The sequence below is a fragment of the Manis pentadactyla genome, chromosome 9, assembly GCF_030020395.1.
Source record: "Manis pentadactyla isolate mManPen7 chromosome 9, mManPen7.hap1, whole genome shotgun sequence".
NCBI lineage: Eukaryota > Metazoa > Chordata > Mammalia > Pholidota > Manidae > Manis > Manis pentadactyla.
This window is the reverse complement of record NC_080027.1, coordinates 128,969,191-128,987,756: the sequence shown is the minus strand read 5'-3', so window position 1 is coordinate 128,987,756 and position 18,566 is coordinate 128,969,191. Positions and strand designations below refer to the sequence as shown.

At 38.2% G+C, this 18,566-nt stretch overlaps 2 protein-coding genes across 2 annotated transcripts in view; both read right to left on the bottom strand.

Annotated features, from left to right (window-relative positions):
* F13B (coagulation factor XIII B chain) overlaps window positions 1-15,345 on the bottom strand; it is a 30,772-nt gene extending 15,427 nt beyond the window's left edge. The window contains exons 1-9 of the mRNA XM_057508169.1: window positions 15,214-15,345; window positions 10,977-11,177; window positions 9,044-9,229; window positions 8,145-8,321; window positions 7,610-7,786; window positions 5,062-5,241; window positions 4,788-4,973; window positions 3,547-3,729; window positions 160-360 (exon numbers count right to left, since the gene is read on the bottom strand). Of these exons, the coding sequence (XP_057364152.1) occupies window positions 160-360; window positions 3,547-3,729; window positions 4,788-4,973; window positions 5,062-5,241; window positions 7,610-7,786; window positions 8,145-8,321; window positions 9,044-9,229; window positions 10,977-11,177; window positions 15,214-15,277 (1,555 nt within the window). The 5' untranslated portion in view covers window positions 15,278-15,345. The remainder of the gene's footprint in view (window positions 1-159; window positions 361-3,546; window positions 3,730-4,787; window positions 4,974-5,061; window positions 5,242-7,609; window positions 7,787-8,144; window positions 8,322-9,043; window positions 9,230-10,976; window positions 11,178-15,213) is intronic.
* ASPM (assembly factor for spindle microtubules) overlaps window positions 11,043-18,566 on the bottom strand; it is an 88,356-nt gene continuing 80,832 nt past the window's right edge. Inside the window, exon 29 of the mRNA XM_057508167.1 lies at window positions 11,043-11,177. The gene's annotated coding sequence lies outside the window, so the exon portion shown is untranslated. The remainder of the gene's footprint in view (window positions 11,178-18,566) is intronic.

The following is an 18,566-nucleotide window of genomic DNA, read 5'->3' as shown; positions in this document are numbered from 1 at the left end:
GATGTCAGCATAGTCATCTTATTTAAGTGTTTATGTTGACTTGAAATTCTTCAGTTTTATAGATTAGAAGATGGTGGGGAATTGCTTAGGGTCTTATACTTAAACCCAAGTGGCTACATTGATCAACTGAGAAATTGTCAGAAAGCACTATCATTTTACCTTTTCTAATACATACAGGATATTTCACTTCTCCTCTATTGCACTGCACAGACAGCTCAGACAGTGGGGTCGATGGAGACAAGTCATACCCCTGTTTACATGCAAAATCTACCAAATCTCCATGTAAGATCTTTCCTGCATACTTCCACTTCATCTCTATGTTATTCCTGTTCATGAAATCCATATTAACAGCACATGGCTCTGTAAGACAAAATACTCTTTTAAATTCTTTACTCACTAACAAATATGAAAGTGATATATTTTTAAAAATAAAAATCATAACAGGCATCAAAAGCAATATTTTACCACACATATATGTAATAAACATATATATACACATGATGAAATAATTTATTATCATCAAACGAACTTATACACTTCTTACAATATTCATTATATCAAAAATTTAAGTCACTTAGTTTGAAACATTGAGAATATTGTTGAAGGCCATCAACTACTTAGGTTAATCATGATTTCCTCCCTATAAAAGAAAAATCTTGAAATAGAAAATGTACTTACTGCATAAGGGACACCTACCACCTCACATACATCAATGAATAAAACAAAGATTCTTGCCCTGGTGGAGTTTAACTTGACTGGGAGAAACACACACAATAAGCAATAAATATGTGGATTTTATAATTTGTGGCTGTCTTTAAACATGTGGTAGATGAGGTGGGAACATGAGTAGTGGAGAGAAGGGGCTCTCAAAGGGCTGGGGGCAGGAGTTGCACTTTGAAGTAAGGGGTTGGGATCAGTTGACATAAGCAGTAATACTTGCACAGGCTTGAAGAAGTTTAGGCAGTGAACCATGTGATTTTCTGAAGAAAGGGCATCCCAGGCAGAGAGAATAGCCTGAGATGAGAGAGTACTTGGTTGAGAAATAGAAAGGAGATAAGAGGGGCTGGAGCAGGGTGAGGGTCAGGAGGACACCTAGGGGAAGCCTGCAGCGGCTGGTCGTTCGTAATCACAATCCACTGATGAGAAATTCTGCTCCTTGGCACCTCCGTCTTCCCACTGGCTGCGAGAGTGCATCCAGTTTCAAGGACAGATCAGATGTAGCTCTCCCCTCTTGCTACAATAAATGATCTTCACTCAGTATTTGATTCATTAGCACTAAGCCCACATGTATGAGGCAGTTGTTCCAGATATAGAAGGAGAGATTTCTTCAAACCTTGTCATTCCTCATGAGGTTGTTCCCTTATGAACTTTGCTATTACTATTTCAATCCAGTCTCTGTCTTCAGAGATGACCATGTTTCCATTCAATGTCTTACCAAGAAACTTTATAAAAACACGAGAGCCAGAAAACCTACAGGTGATTGTTTATCTGAATTTGAGTGGGAACAGCAGCTTAAGAATGACTTGAGAGAGAGGAGACCACAATGGAGATGTTGAAAGAGTTCTGGACTGAAAATCTAAACTTATGCATATTAAAAATATTATAAGTAAAATAAAAAATAGCTGAAATGTGCATGATTGCCAAATGGATAATATAATTTATATGAAGAAAACTCTTACTATGAGGATAGACAAATCACTAAACTATGAACAATCAATTCATTGGAAATAAAACAAGAAAATGGAAAAGTGTACAATTAATATTTAAATCAAATTAAAATAATTTTAATTGATGAATTAACAAAATGCAAAGATTAAAATATTTAAGTTTACAAAAGGTAAGAAAATCACTACTTTAATTCACTGATAGTGGGGTTATAAACTTTCTGAAAGATAATTTGGCAATTAACAGAAAAGTAATTAAAATTCCAGATCTCTTTGATCCAGACATTCCTCTTCAGAAAAGCTGAAAAAATAAAATAAAACATGTGAAATAAATACAGTTCATTAAAAAATTATAAAGTTCTTTTAAGTATACAAACATTTAGTAAAAAATATACTACTGGGAATATAAAAATGTTGAAAACACACTAAACTTCCATCAAAAAGTGATTAATTGTGGCATATCTGCATTGTGGAATACTACGCAGATATTAAAATATATACTGTGGGAATATGTTGAACCATGTTCGTGATGTAGTTTGTGGAAAAAAAAAACGTTACATAGACTGTCATGATAAAACATATTTTTATGAATGTGTGTGTATGTGTGTGTGTGTGTGTGTGTGTGTATGTAGAAAAGGGTTTAGAAGACCATTAACTAATCATTAACAGCATTTCTTTCAGACTGGATTACTGATACTTTGTTTTCTTTTACTTGCTTCTATATATTTATAAATATTTTGATAAATAACGATAATTTACTTTTTGTAGTTTGAAACACTATTATTTTCAATTAAATGACTATTTTACCTTAATTTATAGGAAACTTATCATACCATTCTCTACTTTCAAAAGTCAAAGCTTAACAAGTTCATTGCAATTGTAGTGACCAGTTACATTACTTTTAAGTGTCACTGACTAACAAAGTTAAGAAATGAGGCCAACCTATCAGTTCGTAATGAGAACTGAGTATTTTTTTCTCACAGTTATCTCAGTTTTGGTACTTAAATAGGGTGCTGCTTCAGACCACTTAAAACATTAATGTTAACCACACCTTAACCCAAAATATGTTTAGAGTAACTACGAACATGTTTTTATTTGCCCAAAAAGCTATAACTAAGGTGAGCATTCAAGTAAGGAATTGGTGGCAAAGAAAGCTATTAACAATATGCTCTATCATGGAAAAACTTGGGTTAATTATTCTTTCCAAATGACATTCTGAAGACAGCCAGGCAGAGGCAGGAGGACTACAGAGGGCAAGTTTCAGTTAGGAGAACCATGCAAAAAGAAATCGGTCATAAAAATGTGAATATACTTAAAGTTATTGAAATGCATATTTTAAAATGGTTAAAATGGTAAACTTTTGTTTTGCATCTCACCACAATTTTTAAAAAGGAGGGAGGTGAGAACTGATGTAGTCTTGGACCCGAAGATAACTAGAATTTCTGCTTAGAGAAATGAGAAAGGAAAACATTGGGGAAAAAAAGATTTAGACAAAATCATCATTTCTGTGCTATAAAACATTGTATGAAAATCACATACACATATAAACACAATGGTAAAAGCAATTCAGTGTATTGTGTTATAAAGGGAATAAGTTCCAGGGATCTGATGCACAGCATGGTGACCACAGTTAACAAATTTTTGTACACTTGAAAGGTGCCAGGAGAGTGTACCCTATGTGCTTTAATCATAACAACAGAAAAGGTAATTGTGGGAGGTGAAGGATGTGCTAACTAACCATATTGTGGTGATCGTCTCACGGTATATACATGTATCAAATAATCACAGTGTATACCTTATATTTACACAATGATATGTATCAGTTGTGTCTCAACAAAACTGAGAAAAAGACTTTTTTAATTCAATGTGTTCTCTGTCTTACCTAAGCAAACGGGTGGGGGTGACCATTTTCCTTGTTCACAATGAGATATTTTTGCTCCCTTCAATAAGTAATATTCATCACATCTATATTCCACTGAGGATCCTGTCGTGTAGCTTGCGAGTAACCCATCAACAACAGCCCCATTTATTACATCAGGTGGAGGCTTACAATTCTCATTATTTTCTGAAAAAAATGTTATTTAAAATTAATATGAACTTATAACAACATAATGATATAGCTACCCATTCTATTGTACCTCAATATATGTATTATATAATTTAACATAATTTTATTTCTAAATTCAGCAGGAATGAGAGAAATGTTATTCAGTTCAAATATGTTTTAAATTTACTAAACAAGAATAAATAGCAAATGTCTTACCTAAGAACAAGTATGCACATTTTCAGTTTTCTTGCTTGTGAAGGAATCATGATATAGGTATTCTTAAAATGTGTAGAAAGGTAAACAATGGTCTTTCACCTAAAAAGATTATGGTCAGTTCTAAAACTGTCCTTTGTCATTATCCACTTTTATTTTTTTCCTCCTTACTCGACTTCATCTCAGATCTCAGTCAACCCATGGATGCAAATTTCCACTTTCTCTCTCTCTTTAGAGTCTTTCTCTCACTCTGCTAATTTCTTTTGCATCTAAATTTTCTCTTATGCAATAAATATCTTAGGAAAACATGTTTGTGGAGACTTCTCCAGGACCTGAACCAGGTGTAATAACGCAGCCTGCTGGTGCCCTTCAGGAAAACAAAAGACCAGGGACAGGTCTCAGAACCTGGAGGGCCTGGAAAGCCCAGACGCAGAAGTGATGTGAGCGGGACCGGCCCAACACCAGAACTAAGGGCTCTGCCCTAACCTGGTAGGACGGACGCGCGGGAAGCAGGGAGGCGGTGATCATGCAGACGCCTGATCCAACGCACCCTTGTGCACTTCTTGAAGCACATCCTCATTCATGTGCGGTCATAAAGCTCAGAAGTCACAGTGCCAAACAAGTCAGGTAGCAGTGCCTGGCACTAAGGTACATTCAAGAAATTGTCTTAGTTTCCCAATTCTTTATGTTGACTTAAATCCTACAGATCACCTCGTGCACACTAAAAGCAGCCGAGTAGGTGTGGCACCAATATGTTTCTAGCTCTGCTAAGCAGTGGTCTCTTGCTGTAGGTATGTGGATACAAGAAAAGTGGAAATCGCATATAATAGGTTTAGCTACCGATTCTAAGGTAGCATACATACCGACACACTCAGGGGGCAGTGTCCATTTTCCACGTGTGCAAGTGATTTCTTCGGATCCACGGAGATGATAGCCGCTTCCACACCCATATGCCACTTTATCCCCACTGTAATGAATGGTAGCAGATGACGTTGGGGCACCGTTCTCAACCAAGGGTGGGTCCTCACAGGCTATCTTATCCTTTTCTTCTGGAAAAGGACAATTTAAAGACAAAAGACCATTTAGCCACACATACAGATTTCATTTCAGGTAAAACTTACTCAAGGCGTTGCTAACCAATGCATTTTGGAGGCTCTGTCCATTTTCCATTTTCACAACGTATTTCTTCTGATCCCTGTATTTCAAAATTAAGTCCACATTCTATGTGAATGATTTCTCCATGGCGATATGCTGTCGAGTACGTTTGAGTTTTGGAGTTTGGAGGCAGAGGTGGAGGAGGACATCGATTTCTTCTTCCTTAAGAAAAAATGTCAGCATATTCGGTCACGTTTAGGGAAGGTTTGATGAGCATGTTTCTTGTGCTGAGCCCTCGTCCCCATCTCCTGATCCGCTGCCTATGAGCACTCCTGTGTGACTTGCTTCTGACCACAGAACACAGCAGAGATGCTGGGACTAGGAGGTTATGTGCACAGGATTATGCCACGTGCTGTCAGCAGGCCATTCGTGCTGAGGCTCTCTTCAAGAGAGTCTGATTTTGAAAAAAGCAAGCTGCCATACTGTGAGCTTCCACACGGCGAGGGGCAGAGGGCTGCCTATAGCTGGTGGCCAGGGAAAAGCTGTGGCCCTCAGGTGAGCGGCCGGCAAAGTCCGAAAGACTGCCAACCCCCACATATGTCTGCAAGCAGGTCTGTCCCCGCTGAGACAGTCCCGCTGGGACCTGGATGGCAGCGTAGTTAGACTGGGGTGCAGAGGGCCCAGTAAGCTGCACCCAGACACAGACCTGCAGAAACCGTGCAGTCATACAAGTGTGCTGTTCCCAGCTGCTTGGTTTGGAGCAGCATTGTTATGCACCAAAGAAAACTGAAACAGCAGCACAAACAGCATTCACGATCTCCTTTAATCCTAAAATGACTTTATAATGTTGGGGTTATTATTTCTCCCATGTTATAGATAAGGAAGCTGAAACTTCCAAAATAAGTAAATTATAAAGTAAGTGGCAAATCTGGTCTTGAACCCATGTCCCTCTGAATTAAATAAAGTATTCTCCTCCTAACTATTCTAAAATTTTGATGCAGTAATTTCCTGTTGCTGTTGTGACAAATCACCACATTCAGTAGCTTAAAATAGCACACATCTATTCTCTTAGAATTCTGGAAGCCAGAGGTTCAGAATCAGTTTCACTGGGCTAAAATAAAGATGTCAGGAATCTACATCCTTCTGGCGGCCTTAGGAGAGAACAGGCTTCTTTGCCTTTTCAAGCTCTGGGGGCTGCCTGCATTCTTTGGCATGTAACCCTTTCAAATCTCCCTCTGCCTCCCATTTACAAGGATGCCTGTGGTGACACTTAGGGCCTGCACGGATAATCCCAGGCATTATTCCTACATCAAATCCTTCAAGGTCACATCCGCAAGGGCCCTCTTGCTACTTAAGGTAACAGTTTCTGCCTCCAGGGTTTAGGGAATGGACATATTTGGGGGCAGAGGGAGCCATTATTCAGCCTGCAGCACCGCCTATCTAGCATAATGACTACTTTACTAGAGAAAATCACAGGCGCACTGGCAGGCTGACTACTTTGGATGGGTGGGGTGTGGAATAACAGTAACTAGGTCTGCTATTTGTTTTTGAAATAACTTGCTACAGACAATTGGCTAATAATCTTCCGCTTTACTGTTAGACCCAGGGCTCTTGAGCATGACTGGAAAATCAGGGAAACGTTGTAACTGATGTTCAGTGACTTTAAAGGATGACGACAGTGCCAGGCAGGCCCACTGCACACTCCTGGTCAACTCCCGCTTTGATTCCCCTCAGAGCTTATTTCAAATGTTCACCACGCTCTCCCAAATTCCACTTTCCTGTCTTTCTCCTGCGTGTCACTAATGACATTATTTTCTGTGTTACAGAGAACAAAGAGGCTGTCAAGCCCATAAAACTCTCCGCTTCCAATCCTCAGACTCCTGTTTTCTTTAAGAGCCTCGTCCAGATGCTGCCCCTCACCTCTTTGAGCATTACCTGCCTCCACAACAATCCAAGCCTTTAATGTTTGCTCGAACACTGGACTTTGTTATGCCCTTTGTCAGGTTGAATCAATTACTTCTTTAAATCTATCTCCTCTGCTAGACTAGGACTCCTTCGTATCTCACTGTAAGGATATTTGAATGACTGTGGAATCAGCGTCTTCTACAGGCCATCATACTACTGGTGTGAACACACTCAGGATAGGCACTTAACCACACCCAGCTCGTAGGAGATGACCTCGGTCTTCATTTTCACTCTGGGTAATAGTCTGTTGGGGTTTCTGCTCTTTACTCCACTATTTTGAAGATTGTATTTTCACGTTAGGAAATACGTGGCCAAATATGAAAGTACCCTCACAAAGCTGGATCTAGTAATTTCCCAATAAGAAGTTATTTGTTATAGTAAGAGTTAAATTTACAATAAGACAGTTTAAAAGATATATCCACTCTACAAATTAATGCAAAACTTAATATTTCTTCAGGTTACATGTATTAAAGATAGCTGAAAACAGCATTGACTTAAAAGACAATATTTCTTTAAAAAAATATTACTCAGGCCAAGAATTAGGTATCATCAGGGAAATTTTTTTCATTGGAATTAATTAAGACATGATACGTTATTTGTATGAACGTGAAATTTCTAAAATTACCTTCACATATAGGAGATTCTGGGTACCAGCCGAAGTCATAGCACTGAATTAAATCAGATCCACTTAGATAATAATTTTCATGACAGAAAAACTGAACTACATCTCCTTCTTCATAGGTTTGCTTTATAGGATGAAAATAACCATTTTCTATTAATCTTAAAGAAGAGCAAGTTAATTCTAAAAATGAAAGAAAAAATAAAAGTACAAGGAAGTGTTATTTTTCCTGTTAGGACAAAATTCAGCTACTACTGACATGCCATCCATATCTGAACAGAAATTAGTAAATTTGCCTTATTTTGTTAAACATAACAAAAAGTGTCCACTTATATATTCATTAAATGCAGTTAGGCTTATTTTAATTTAATTGAGCTAAAAGGAATTTTTCCTGTTTGAAGGCTTTAAGTGATCAAAGCCTACTAGTGACATAATTAAAACCAGAAGCAAAAAGGTGCAGAAACTGGAGCATAATGACTTATACACATTCCGTAAGAGAAGTTTTCAGAGTGGAAACATCGTCTTTCGAATGAGAACCTACTGGCACACTTGGGCGTGAGGGACCATCCAAACGGGAGGCACTCAGCCTCCTCCGCCGTCTGCCCTCCGGCCGTGTAATAGCCTGTAGCACATTCATATCGCACCTTGTCCTTCACTCTGAATATTTTCTCTGTTGTGGAATAATTTCCATGATATAATTCAGGTGCCAGGCACGTTTCTAAAAAATTGACAATATTTACTTTATGAACTTACCACGGAACCTCAAATATTCAAAAGAAATCTCAAATGTATTTTCACAAACTTCTAAGAATATATTGTGGCATCAACCCTGCCAAAACAGAGAGGCAGTCATTAGCCCTTGTGCCTCCGGTCCCTTCATATATGCCTCTATCTTAACTCCACCAGTTTTCTGTTCTAAAAGTCTAGTCTAGTGTAAACTTGACTAAAGGCATAATTCAGCTGAAGGTTGTGTAGTAACATTTTTTTGTTACGCTCCGTCCATGGATTTGTATAAGTTAAACAGCTAACAATGCACTAACAAAGCATGTATTTCAAATTATTGGATTATTTTAAGTATATCTGGGACTGTTTTACAATATAGAATAATGTGCCTTATCTTGAATTCTTCCCTAATAAAGGAAATAGTAGTTTACATATATTGCAAGAAACAGGTTTATTAAGGCTCTTCCATTTCATTCCACTCCAGTTCTTTTCTCTGTTAGTATAAAGTAGGAACTACTAGAGTAGGTTTGTTGCGGAAGCTGAGAATCCTTTGGGTTAAGGAAACACTTAGCATTTAAGAAAAAATATATAATGATCACTTCCTGCCTTTGCAGACACACTACAACTAATTCTATTAAATAAAAACGCCTACCAGTATAAGTGTAAACCTCACAAGTCCTAATCTTCAGTTTTATGACCTGATTTTTAAACACATACCTTGTTCCTTCCTGCAGGTTGGCTGAGAGGACCACCCATTCGCAAGACACTGCACCACCTCTTCATCCTTCCCACTCGTGGTTTTGTGTCCTGAAGCACAACTGTAATTCATGCTCTCTTGAATTTTGTACAGTATTTTTACATCAGAGATGTAACCATTTATCAGATCAGGCTTGGTGCATTTTCCTAGGGGAAAAATATTTCTTTGCTTAACTTGATAAAATTAAGTTTGTGTTTTACTAAGTTATAAAACTAAGGCAAATATTTATTATTCTTGGAATTTGAAAGAAAGATAGAAAAAATTTCACTCCACAATTCCTTAATTTAGTTTGGTTTTGGAAATATCCTAGATGTTCTGCACCAAGTTTCTTTTAAAAATTGATTCAACACTGACATTCTTTGTATTTACTAATTTTATTTTAGTCATTCCTAACCCTACCACATCTACTTTTAGAAAATATACCCAGAACTCTTCCACTAACTAAGTGTCATTAATAGCAAATAGAAGGAATTTCTTTTGGATTCACTTCCTAATATAAGTCTACTGTGTTTGGTAATTTTTAACATCATGTAGCAAAAGCACGTACCGACTTTATGGAGCTTTAAATATTTCTGTAGACATCTTGATGTGTAAACTTTGTTCATTTATTTTTTTCAGCAAATGACCATCTACTGCACAGTAAGGCTTCACAGCCAGTCCATGTGGACTGTGATGGAATCACAGACATGTTACTCAAAATCTTTGAGTTTACAGAGTGGGATAATATATAAATTTATCATAACATTATATACAGTTCAATTATTCTTTAATCCCTATTATTAGATTCTCCCAAAAAACCAATTCAGAAAGGTTAAGAGACTTGCCCAAGATTAACAGCAGTTTAAACATATTTATTACTTGCTGTATGGCAAGCAGTTTGTAAGGATTATCTCACTGATGCAGCATTTTCCCCTTTCATAAAGGAGGAAGTTAGGCTCTGAAGGTTTAAGTCACTGCCAGGGGCAGAGCAGGATTCACACGTGGGCAGTTTGACTGCAGAGGCTGTACCCTAACCATTGTGTGGCACTGCCTGGGCTCTCTTCTAGCTCCCATTTCAATGCTCTTACCTCCAATCTACCAGAGTAAATAAATCTGAGGTGTTTATTTTTTATCCTCTAGTTATGAGATTTATTTACTAGAATCAATCTATGATCTGTGTTAATACTTAAAGTACAAAAGTACAATACTTACATTTATGGTCTGTCCTCAAGTCATGGAAGGGATAATTATCCCAAATGAATGTTTACTAGATACACCATTGCAACAACCATACCCATTTCCTCTTCTAAATGAACCTGAGTCAACCAAAGCCCCTTACTCTGCAAAACAGAGCTTAGGGAATTCTTCACTCAGAGGTCATCTGACCCAGTGGAAGCCAATAAATAGTCTATGGTGTGGCCTGATGTGAAATAATGAGATGGGCCTATCAGACTTCTTTTTCACAAATTTAAACTAAAAATTCAGAGAAAACACATTTTCAGCAGATATTATGAGAGAATTTGGCATACAGACAAGAGAAGAATCTTTCAGATGATAAAACAGAGTAACAATCTTATTCTTCCTAAGGCCAGTGTCAAGCATTCTTCCGGATTCTTGTGTGGAATTACCTGAATCAGTTCCTTATTCCTTTAAGTAACTCAATTACATCTTTGTTCCTTGCAACTGATAATAACAATTTCAGTGATTATCATTTATCCTTTTCATGGGTTATTGTTGAAAACATTTTAATGAGAAACTTTATAGAATTTAGGATTATGCATTCATTTTGTAAAAAAGATAGTGGGCCAGTAATTTTGTTCTTAGCTACTAAAAGGTTTAACCACCTGCCACACTTTTACAATCGAATCTATTTGAGTGCCACACACACCATTCTGGCACCTCCCGCCGACTTACTGAAGCACCTCGGCTCTGGGGACCAGCCTCCCGCAGCACATGTGGTCTGCTCCTCTTGTCTCCCAGTTTCAGTTGTGTAGCCAGGCAAGCAGGAAAATGACAATTTTTTGTGTATGCTCATTGGAAAGTAATAACTTTTAAAAGAATAGTAATATTGGGCAATCCTTCCATTTTCCACATTAGGAAGACCACAAGGTTTCTCTGAAATGAGTAAATATCAAGCTGAAAATTGAAAAACATAACTAAAACCATGAAATTTGTGATCAAGCAATAATACATTTTTAAATCAAAGTACTTGCAATCTGCTAGCAACTCCAACACCCAATGGTCAGATAATAAAAAGGGGCAGGCCATTGGCTCAGGAAAGCTTTCTCTAACTTTGTAAGACAGCCCTCACTAATAGAAATACAATGCAAGCCACATATGTAATTAGCCACATATAGTAGCCACAAAAAAGGAATAGGTGAAGTTAATTTTAATAGTAGGTTTTATTTGACCCAATGTATTAAAAGCATTTTTCATTATTTTTTTCTTACTGAGTCTGAACTTACATGTGCTTACACTTCCAGCACATGCTAGTTTGGACAAGCCATATTTCAATAGCCACATGTGGCTATGGCCACCATACTGAACAGCAGAGTTCTTGAAATAGATGATGCTCTCCTAAGATATGCAAACCTATGAAATTTCAAAATGAATGGCCTTCTTAAAGAAAAAGACAACCAATTAAAAAAAACAAATAAAACCTTGAATAAGACCTTTACAGAAGAGGACATTAAAATGGTCAGAGACCTAGTAAAAAGTACTCAGCTTTATTAGTCAACAGGAAAATGCAAATTTAAACCACCATGAGATGGTACCACATATTCACTAGAATGACTGAAATAGGAAAGACAATCTCACTGATTGTTGAAGATGTGGAGAAAATGGAACATGTACAAGTGAGAGTGTAAGTTAGCACAACCCCTTATGAGAAAATAGTTCAGTAATATTTCACAAGGCAGAATATGCACAAACCCCATTAAAAAGCATACACCTGTGCACCTCCAAGACATGTAAGAGAATATTCATAGCAGTCCTGTTCACACAGTTCCAAATGGAAATGATTCACATGCCCATAAATGGGGGAGATGGTAAACCCATTTTAGACTATGCTCACAATGGAATATTACACAGTCAGGAAACATGAATGCTGAATGGTGAATCTTACAAACATTGCCAAGTGAAAGAAGCCAGTCACATATGAGTAAATATTGTATTTACTTATAGTATTGCACTTACTCATGAATTTTTTTATTCAGATACAATCTTTGTATGTTAGTTTCAGGTGTACAACATAATGATTCAATATATGTACATATTGGGAAATGATCCCCACAGTGATTCTAGCTGACATCATCACCACACAGCATCTTAATGGTTTTTCTTGTGATGAGAACTTTTAAGACCCACTCTCTCAGCAACCTTCAAGTACAGAACAGCGCTGTTCTGTAGCCGCCATGCTGCACAGAACATCTCTGGACCTGCTGTTTCAATACTTGGGAGCCCTGCTCCCCGTCCACCACCAGCGCACACTCGCCCAGCACCTGGGCGGCCAGCTGGGCAGGGGACAGTGTGGGGTAGCAGGAAGGAGGCCAAGGGGCACCTGGTGGCCAGCTTCTCACCACAGTCGAGTGCCCCGCGAGCAGCAGGTTCAGGGCTCCCAGGGCAAAGCGAGGCTGCTCCCGAGAGCGCAGGAACGCCATCTGCCGAAGCACCAACCACCTGGGACCCATGACCTGCCACGGGTGAGTCCACAACCCTCAAAAATCCCCACAGCCTCCAGCAAGGCCTCAGAATGGCCCTGGGTGCCCAAGCCAGAGGGGCGATGCGAGGGACCACGGTGACACCTGCTGCTTCATCACGGGTGCCCTGGGCTGGTGCAGGGCGGCAGCCGCCCCAGACCTTGTGCACCTCTCTGGGTCTCCTGGCAGCGTCCCTTCTGATGGGCCCTCCTTTCTCCAGCCGACCTCCCCCCACCTTTGCATTCCGCGTGCTCTGCGCCGTGAGCCTCACTCCTGGCAGGAGCCACTGCTGCCTGCAGGCTTTCCCGCAGGCCCACTCCTCCCCAACTGGCAGCTGATGCATCAGTCGGCAGTCACCGCGTCGCTCCCAGGCCGGTGCCAGCCCAGTTCTCGCACCCCTTCCGTAGGCCAGTGAGCATGGCATGCTATAATTAAGTACAATTAACTCCATTCTTGCCCCTAAGCTTCTGGCTGGGGATAAGGGAAAGCCACGGTCCCTGTCCTCAGGCAGTGTGATATGAGTTATAAGAAAGACTTGTTCATTCAATATGACCAAATATATATTTTCCAGGTGTATTTGGTCTTCACCCACAGTTCCTGAAAACACTGCAGTCTTAAACGTGAAATGGGTGTTTTCTCAGATTAATTAGAGACATTGGACCCCAACCAAGGGTAGGGTTTGGAGACTGAACCCACCAATGGTCTATGATTTAGTCAATCATGACTATGCAATGAAGCCCTCACAGAACCCCTCTCTTCTCTCTTGGATCCTGCTTCTCAGTGGGGTAGAGCTCCTATGCTTGGGGAACCAGAATGCACAGGGCTTCACGAGGACAGAATCTCCTTTATTTAGGACCCTGCCCTGTGTCTCTTCACCTGGCTGTTAACTTGTGTCCTTTACTAAACTGGTAAATGTGTTTTCCTGAGTTCTGTGAGCCACTCTAGCAAATTAAACCCAAGGGGAGGTCGTGGGAACCTCCGTGTCTGGAGTGGGGGCTGGAGGGCAATCTTGTAGGACGGAGCCCTTAACCTGGGGTATCTTGTGCTGTCTCCAGGCAGATAGCATCAGAATTGAGTTGAGTTCTCCGACACCCTGCTGGTATTTGGGAATTGCTTGGTGGTGGTGTGTGGGAAGAACCCCTCCCACATACTTACACATTGGAATTTGGTCCACAAACCCAAATGGAGTTATACTACTATTGCAGTTGTGTGATATAGTTATTGTTATATATATGTGTAGGAAAACACACCCTCACAGACAGCTTACTTTTTTTGTGTATGTCAAAGATTATAACCATATAATATTTTTAGAAATTAGCTAGGATATTGCAATGTCTTCATGGTGTAGATAATAGACAATTAGATCAGCTGTTTTCCTATTTAGACAGAAAAAACAAAGCTAAGGAGAGCCACAAAAAATTATCTTACTGGAAAATCAAATGCATCAAATAAGATTAATTCTATTTATTTCACCCTTATAATTCTAACTGCAGAACTCTTTTGGTAGAAAATTCAATTAATTCAACTAAATTCAAGTTGTAAAATTCAACCAAAAGGCAAAATTGTAATCCATGGGATGCTTTATTTCAACAAATTTCCTAAGGTGATTCAGAAAACCTGGCTGCTGATGCGTCCTACTTTGGCTATTCGCTCTTGCTGACAGCCAATGACCTGCAGGGTTTTTCATCCCCACAGTGATAGTGTGTTACTCCTGAGTAGACCACGTCGCACACTGACTGCTCACTCTCACACTAACCTCACTAGAACACTAGGCACTCTGGCTATAAAGATTTCTAATGATTAGAGACCCACAGGAACTAGTTTGTCTGGACAGTGATGATTTACACCTGGTGTCCCACCTATTATTAATAAAGTCCCCTTCCCCTCTCAAAAGTGCCCTTCTTTGCATTATTACTCATATGGTCCTCCTACTAATCACTACTTAATGACTTCAACCAATGAGTAAATTAGCATAAAAATCAGTGTCAAGAGTTGGAAATCTTGATGATTTACGGTTATTTCTTTTTCAAATATCCCACACTAAGCTCTCCTTTTATGAGCAGAGAATTAAAATTGCACAAGCTTTCCTGTGGTAAGAATGGATTCTAGTATGAAATTAGAATTAAGGTTAACATTCAACTTCTAAATGATGGTTGTTAGCCTGGATACCCTTTAAAATATTTAGATCTACGTCTCCTATGCCCCAAAACATAAAGATATAAAGGTCTTTTCTTGGCTTGTTTTTATAAATTGTTACAATAAGAATGATTTAATAGTTTTGCCCAAAGGAAAAAAAACCTGTCTAAATATCACAACAAATCATATTGATAAGTATGCTTTCTTTAAAATTGATACATAACAATGAAAGGCTGTATTAAAAGTTTAAGTTAAATGAATGTTAGAATTTCCCTTTATAATTTTTGGAAATCAAGAATATTAAAAATTGATTTTACCTTCTGCATAGAGTTCTCTGGAGATGGCTAATATGACGATAAACACCAAGTCTACTGACCTCATCCTCAGTGGTGTGCTCAGTAAAGATTTTAACAACTCTAAAGCACTAGGGACTCCTCATTAAGTACACAATACTGCTGAGGAAAAAGTTAATTATTCACAACATCCGTCTAAACTCCCTTGTAACAAGCCTTACATTTCATTTAAAATATTTTTGACTAATGCTAAAATAAGTTATGTTAATTGACAATACTTTTAATGCCAGAATCCAGTAAGAACATGAAAAGGAATAAGGGCAACAATAACAGCACATAAAAAATTAACTCAGACTGCATAAAAAAATGGTGAATTTCAACCCTAATTCCCTTTTGTAAGTCCGTAGGGTAAAGTTCACCTGTGGCCACTGATTTCTTTACACCATTGAGCAACTGAAGAGATGAACTTAGGAACAGGAGACAGAGGATACCTGATGTTAAGCATAGTGTTGTCTGGATTGTCTACATCTAGGTTAAAGAGAAAAATAACCTTTATTGTCTCAAGAAATGAGAAGGTAATATTATTGATATTAATGTCCTAATGTGTAGAGTTCATACGCAGTGGCAAGTTAAGGTAAGTACTGTGCTATATTATCACTTATGAAAAGTGTTCTCAGTGTCCAGTTGTGTACCAGGTCATGTTCTAGTCTTGGGTATATGGTTGTGAAAAAATAGATTAACATTACTGTCCTCATGGAGCTTACATTCTAATGGGTTTTAATTTAAAGTACAAAATAATACTAAGAGGTGGGAGCTATGATTTCAATATTGTAACTTTTTATTAGAACAACACATTAAAAGTGCACATCCCATTAGTCAGTGCACAGATAAATGAATTCTCACAAATTAAACATATCCATATGAAAATACAGCACCCCACAATTCCCCTTCCAGGCCACTGCCAAGCCCATCCCCAATCTTAAACACTATCTTGACTTCTAACAGCAGAGACCAGTTTTGCCTGGTTCCGTACTACATAAGTGGAACCATATAGCTGTTGTTTTTTCGTCTGGCTTCTTCTGCTTAACATTTTGCTGGTGAGATTTATCCGGATCTTGGGCTGTAGTATAGTTCCTTCTCTGCATAGTGTTTCATTCTGGCAATGTGCCACACTTTATCTCTCTGTGCTACTGTTCATGGACATTTGGGTGACTTCCAATGTACGGCTTCTGCTTATTTTAATTTGAAAATTTTCAACATGACCTCTATCTGGACTCTACCTACTTTTAAAAATCACATGTAATCCATCCTTTTTTGACACATTTCAAAGTAAATTGCAGGTCTCTGTACAAGCCCCTCTAAATACTTAAGCAAATATATCATTAATTCAAGCACATTATTTTGTATGCATTATTCTTTTGATATGAAATTTACAAAGAAATGCACAACTTTCATGTGTGGATTCTATGGGTCTTGCATAATGCATACGTCTGCACACCTCAGACCCCTCCCAGGTACCATCATCCCAGAAAGTTCCCTTATGCTCCCTTCCCAGGCAGACCCCACCTCCACTCCCCTTAGAGCAGCCACTGTCCCAACTCTTCCACTAATCATACTGTTATGGAACCTCATATCAATGGGAAAATACAAGCACTCTTTTTTGTAAGGCTTCTCTCATTTAGAGTTCTGTTTTGCTGTTGTGATCATCAGTCCTTCATTCCCTGTCATTGCTCAGTTTCATTCTAAGCTTAGTATTAAAGTTGAAGTGCTTTGTCAAAGATCAAAAAGCTAGTATTAAAGCCAGAATTCAAAGAAAGCCCTTTATAAAAAATTAAAATACATATTGGGATATAAAAATATCTAAGTTGTTAGACTATCTACTGTTAAAAGAACATATGGGATGTGAACAGTTCCCAGGAATGTGTTGTTTTAATTTGTCTGATTTTTCTCAAACTATTCAAATTCAGTTAGACAATATCCATCATATCATTGATAAGTTTTCACAAATGCCTAGGGTGCCTAACTGGTTTCCTTGGTTTCACTGGAGATGGCTGGTAATTGTAGGTCTGCTTTGGTTATGTAGCTGTATTCCTATTATGTTAATGTGGGTGCGCAATTTAATTAGTAGTTTAAAACCTATACATGCTTATGTTACTCTACAAGAAGATATGTCAAAGAAATAATCAATCTTCCCATGTTTTCTTTCGTCTGCTACTTCTATAGCTTTTCTTCTTCCTTCCTAATTACAACCTTTAGGTAGAATTCGTGCCTCATAACGAAATTACTGAGTATCATAATTCTTTCAAGTGGTAAAGATAGCTCAAGACAAATGCTGGGCATAAAAGACACAGGGCATAAATCTGCAAAGAAGTAAAAAGCTAACCTTTTCAAAGAATATTGCTTCTCTCTCACTTACCAACTTTACATTTCCCTGTATGGCCCCGGAAGATGACTGGTTAGCCAGAGACGGGTAAGATTCCTCAAGGGAGGAACAACCTAAGACAGGCACAGTCGCAGGGGGGCCATCAGGAGAGAAATTGGGGATCAACAGAGGTGAGGCTTAGAACCTCATCCCCCGTTTTGAGAGAAATCTGCATCCGTGGATGTTTTGTTGCCCTTGTATAGCTTGGATTAATACTTAGTCTACAGGCACAGACCTGATCATCTACATTTCCCCTCTTACAGCACTAAACTATGTTTTCTACCTTTATCTCGTATCTACCTACCACTTCAGCATTTTATTAAAAAAAAATAATAATAAGGGAGAAATGTGGGATTCACATATAAATCAAGTATAAAAATCAAACGAATATTCATATTTGACCTGATTGTTTATAGTTCATAATGCGTGATCAAAACCGAAAGTTTCTGTGATGACTGCCCTTGCACTGTTCACCATGTAAGAACTTATTCACTATGTAAGAATTTGTTCACCATGTAAGAACTTGTTCGTTATGCTTCAGAAGATTGGAGACTGTTGAGAATTAGGCTTGGGTTGATTAATGATTGTGCATTGAGTCCCCTATACAGGATTTTATTGTTGTTAACAACCATTTGATCAATAAATATGAGAGATGCCCTCTCAAAAAAAAAAAAAATTAAATGTATCTGGGCTATGCATGGACAATGTTAGGATTCTCATAACTGCTTTTTATATTAAATATAACATCTAATAAAAAAATATCTAAGTTGTTAATCAATTAAAAGGTACAATCATCTAGTAATATATGGTATATATATTACACCTAAAATTCAAACTAAATGAGGAAGTGTATTCATGAGAAAGTATATTTAATATTTCAAAAACATTAAACAAGTTTGGAAGAAATATTTTTGACTCCAGGTAAGAACAAAGTTAAACAAGATAATTTAAAAAT